Source organism: Montipora capricornis, chromosome 6 (assembly GCF_036669925.1).
Source record: "Montipora capricornis isolate CH-2021 chromosome 6, ASM3666992v2, whole genome shotgun sequence".
Classification (NCBI taxonomy): domain Eukaryota; kingdom Metazoa; phylum Cnidaria; class Anthozoa; order Scleractinia; family Acroporidae; genus Montipora; species Montipora capricornis.
This window is the reverse complement of record NC_090888.1, coordinates 30,052,241-30,057,240: the sequence shown is the minus strand read 5'-3', so window position 1 is coordinate 30,057,240 and position 5,000 is coordinate 30,052,241. Positions and strand designations below refer to the sequence as shown.

Genomic DNA, 5,000 nt, shown 5'->3' with positions numbered 1-5,000 from the left:
ACGTCACAAGTAAGCAAGTTGAGCGACAATCCATGATTGAACGAGAACGATTCATCTGGTTTTTCTAAATATTGCCGGAAACGAAGGATTAAAAAGAACATTGGCAAACAAAGTCAAAGCACTTGATGAAAATATAAAGTCAAAATGCCCAAGTAAACAAAAGGTTTGGATTGTTGAGAATGATGCCGAATTCACATGCAGTTTCTGATGACGGACTCCAGGAAACTTGCAGTTTTTTTCTCACTGCACCAAGGCTAAATCCACAAAAGGTAATGCCTGATTCATGTTTTTGAGCATGTTTCAGTGTAGCTGTTTTATTTTAATGAAATTCGGATGTAGTATTTTCCCCGCTTTTCCGATTGTTTTGTTGATTTTGCAATCAATTTGTTTTCGGAAGGTTGAACTAATTAAGCTTAATTAAATAAAAAGCAAAGATAACAACAAGAATTTCTACGTTTAAAAGTTGCCACAGACCAAATTGCGGCCTTTTTCGTCCTTGTTGAGCGCCTTTTAAATACAATTTGGTGCATTCTCTGGTTGGCTTCCCAGCTTGTTTAAAAGTCAATCCCGGGAGAAAAATTGGCTGGTCCTCCCTGGGTTCTCCCATTTACTTCATTCACTGTCAACTACAAGGGAAATCGCAAAACTCGACGAAAACTTTGGATCTAAATACGCCAGAGAAATCAACATAGTCATTTAATAGGATTTGGATTAAACTAACATGCTCGCTATGTTATAAAATCGATTATATTATGCTCGCGCTTAAAATTCTCCCGACGGCCATAATTAGTTAAAGATTCACAGTGATTTCAAAAAAATTATTTAGGTCAGTATACTACTAGAACTCATGTACTGAATGACACATGAAATCACAAAATCACCAAATGTACTTTAATTTTTTTAAATTAATTGATCAACGAGCATGAAATCTATTCACGGTTTTAGAAGTCAGAGTACTCGAATTTTCAGTACCACTGAAAAGCTACCTTAAACACCCAACCTCAAGCCAAAGTAAAGAAGCCGCAAAATTTCTTGTGCTGAAATCAGACTGCTTGGCATCCCACCTTATTTTAAAAGGTATGATTCAAACCGTTCGCAATCTAAGCTAGGAGACGGTGATATTTGTACAGTATGGAGCAATCGGTTTCGCAAAACAACTCGCAAGATTCAAACCGGAAAAGCCGGACGGGTACCGATATGAATTGCATGGATCTTAGAAAAGATCAAGCGAAATCCCCTATATATTCGCAATAGTGCAGATCTCTTTTGAACCATATTGGTTTTTTTTGGTGAAGAAGTGAATGACTTCAACATGCAACATCGGTTGCACGTGGTCCATATTTACAAGGGAAATAACGACATTGGAGCAGTGTGAATAGGCCGAATGGGGACACTACCCGCCTCTTTAGGCGCTTGTGTTTCTTTTATAAATGAAAGGACAAGGTTTTTGCAATAGTGACGGTATCGCCGTCCTGATAATTGTTAGATGTCGGACGAATCAAAGAGAGAGGAATTCGACCTCAAGAGATAAATGAGCATAAGGAAGCTTAGTCAACTTGGAAAATCCCTCGTACCGTATGTAACTGCACCGTATGCAGCGCAAATAGCCACAACTATACCCTTTGCAGCCAGTTAATTACAAACGCTAACCTCCTCGCTTTTCTGACATTTTTTACATCGAATAGAACAGCACCATTGAAACCTGCATAAACACTGGTTAACACGAAATTCCAGGTGTGTAGAGTAACCTCTGTTGCAACACAATAGGCCACACCCATCTATAGCCTTAGAAGTTCGATTACAATATCTCCCTCGAGTGCCCAATAATCCAGCCTCAGAGTCAACGTTACAAAAATCTGGTGATACATCAAGATAAACCAGGTCGTCGATCATGTGAGGTTTGAAGTAGTTATTTTGCGGAACCAGTACTCTCCTCGAACCAATAAGCTTAGCCTCCACCTTTGTGGCGCCGTCAAATTTCTCTTTGGTGTGATCGCCTACGAGTCTAAAGTTTGGCAGCGATCGCCAGCAAGTTTTTATGTTACAAGACCCTGTCATCCCATGACATTTGCACTGAACGTTTGCAAGTTTTTTTACAGCCTGTTGGAAGATTAAAACATTGAAATGAATTAATACATCAGCCTTTAGAAAATTATATTTAAGCGTAATTCAAGCAAGTTTTCTGAAGGATCATTTTTTTGCTATCGCCGGGTCTAAATTAGCCTTAACATGGATTCTGAATTAGTGGCAAGGCTCTAAATGCTTATGCTAATGTATCTGCTGTCCACTGACAACAACTGGGGGATAATAGTACAAAATATAGCGGTAGCATGAGCTCATCAAGGGGAGCCTCTTTCTCCCATACTAGGCATTTCCCGAGTAGATTTATTTATAAAACGCTTCCCATGGGAGATTCAGCACGCCCACTGTAGTAACAGCCAATCAAAACAAAGCTATTTCAGCGTCAAGGAAAAACAAAACCTGTTTCTAATCGCTTCTTAATCGTTAAAGGGTTGCCTCAAGGAATTAGTGGAGATTGAAGTTCCCCTTGATGAGCTCCTGGTGACATCAAATAATATAATGCTTCTAGCTTAGGCTTATTTCAAGTCTCCCTAGTCAATAGCGTTGTAGAGTAACCGTAATTATGTAATGGTCCAATGACAAATAGTGCATAGTCTAGTGGTGAGATGGTCAGCTGAACTCAAAATCACTTACCCATCTTCCAGCATTGTTATTGTGAAGATTCATTAGAACACGAGATGGCTTTCCAGCCTTTTTTCCTCGTTCTTGTGCGTCTACAAACGTTCTGGAAAAGTTTATGCCAAAGTCAATATCATCGCTGCATCCTCCCCACTGCCAACCCATCTCGGACATTCCGTTGTATGTTTTATCACAGCCACACTTGCTCAACAAGTTTCCCTCTGTGCATGAACGCGTAACAGCATAAGCCACGCCGGCGGATGAGATGGAGTGCATAAAAGCGACCTCTCTGATTCCTAACAAAAGCAAAATGTGCATTAGGTAAGAAAAGGTTTGAAGTTTCTGATGTAAACGGGGGTTTGTTTGCATAATCTGTTGATGACTTTTCTCGAAGTTTTAATGAGATGAAGAGGTCTAAAGGCTGATTCACACGAGCGACGCAAACGGAAACGCAATCGCATGGAAGTTCACACGTCGAACGCAAACGCAAGCACATTGAAGTACGCACTCACAATTGAGTATCCCAAGATCGCAGACGAAGCATGGAACCAATATTTTGACCTTGCGTTTGCGTTACACCCGTTCACACTTAAGGAATGCAGACGTAGGCGCAAACGAAAACCCCAAAAAAATGGAAACTTTTCCATTTCTTGCGTCGGTGCTTGCGCTTGCGTTTGCGTTTGCGTTTGCGTTTTGGTAGTTCACACATGTATTTGCTTGCGCTTGCGTTTCCGTTTGCGTTTGTGTCACTCGTGTGAACCAGCCTTAACAATGGTTTAACACGGCTTATCAAAGCTAACGATAAGCGTCTTTAGACATTAGGGATACAGAAGGTAATTAGATGGTTCTAATGCCTACGCTTTAATAGCGGAGCTCCGAGCACGCCAAAGGCGAGAGCGCGCGGAGCACCATAGTTAAGAAAATATGGTAACCCGTCGATGCGAGAAATTTTGGTTTTATAGCCATGACGTCATCGATCGTCCGTCTGTGCGTACGTACGTCCACCCCTCCATGTATGCCAATGTGACCAGTATCATGCTAGTTTACAGCATACATCTTTGATATTGGACATCCATTTAACAAATTGATGTCAGTTTTTCATACATCTGTCCTGTTATCGATCATGAATTTCGTCATAACATTGTTAAAGTAGCTGTGGATCCCCGAGGCGATAGCCGAGTGGATCCGCAGTTGACCGCTGACCAGGTACTGGTTTTCGATTGGATTGCAGGCTCAACCCAGGTTGATTCACCCAAGCATAAGCGAGGCTTCCTTTTTTGCGCGCTTTCTGTGGCTCGACGCGGCTACATAACCGTACTACATCAACTATAATTCTTACACAATAAACGCTTTTCGTGTTCAGGGGGAAAACGGTTTGAAAAATGTTTTCTTTCTGCATTTTTCGCTGGTTTCAATCCAGTTTGATATATCATGATAGCTGTGGTGACGCAGTTATGCAAGTCAAGCATCGAGGGGTATAAACTTGAAGCTGAGTGTTTATTTTTAATTTGCTTAGGGCTGCTTTTTTCTCTGTATTACAATTTTTACCGTATCTTTAGAAGCTCTAATAAGCTTACATGATGCTTGGAGGACCTATGACTAGAACAGAAACGAAAGGAGAGTGAAAGAGGACGACAACGACAAAAGAGAATACCAGTAATAGCTCATATGTAGTGGAAGAAGTTACTCCACAAATTCTTTCCTTGGGCACTAAACCGTTTGTTATTTTCAAAACGTGGTAATCGGTTTTTCCTTTGTTTAGGAATGAAAATCGAATTTTTATGGTCAACTGGAAGTAATTGACAATTATCTGTACTCTTTTCGACATAAAGAAAAAGTTGATTTGTTTGTTTGTTTGTTTGTTTGTTTCTTCGTTTGTTTGTTTGTTTGTTTGTTTTGCTCTAAATTGCGAGCGAACAAGTGCTTTTTAATCCGTTTGCCCAACTGGTTTTTGATGTACCTCGACAGTGACAAGAAAATTTTGCCCTTATGTTATAAACATGTAAACACAATGAGTTCTCGTGAAATTAGGGGGAAATTTCACCGGCTTGTGTTTCAAAAATTTGTGTAAAGCGCTTAAACGTTACTTAAGTGTTGGAGGGGATCTTGTTTGAAGTTCTTCCTTTCTTGGTTGCATTGCCGTATTTTGCCGATTATTGTTCCAAGCCAAGGTGTCGTGTTTCAATGACATACATCAAAATGTGAATGATCTCGTTTTCAGAGATAAAGATTCCTTTTCGCTGGCTATTGACAATTGACTCTGAAATGGCTTTTTTCCTTTTGTATTCGCTCGCTGAATG

General features: G+C 40.3%; 1 protein-coding gene across 5 annotated transcripts in view; it reads right to left on the bottom strand.

Moving 5' to 3' along the window:
- Window positions 1-464: 464 nt before the first annotated feature.
- LOC138050429 (protein Wnt-4-like) overlaps window positions 465-5,000 on the bottom strand; it is a 24,639-nt gene continuing 20,103 nt past the window's right edge. For 3 of the 5 annotated variants that reach the window (XM_068896766.1, XM_068896767.1, XM_068896764.1), the window contains exons 4-5: window positions 2,716-2,996; window positions 466-2,100 (exon numbers count right to left, since the gene is read on the bottom strand). In XM_068896766.1, the coding sequence (XP_068752867.1) occupies window positions 1,633-2,100; window positions 2,716-2,996 (749 nt within the window). In that variant the 3' untranslated portion in view covers window positions 466-1,632. Of the gene's footprint in view, window positions 2,101-2,715; window positions 2,997-5,000 lie in introns of all 5 variants that reach the window. The other 2 variants (XM_068896765.1, XM_068896763.1) reach the window with 1 other exon arrangement.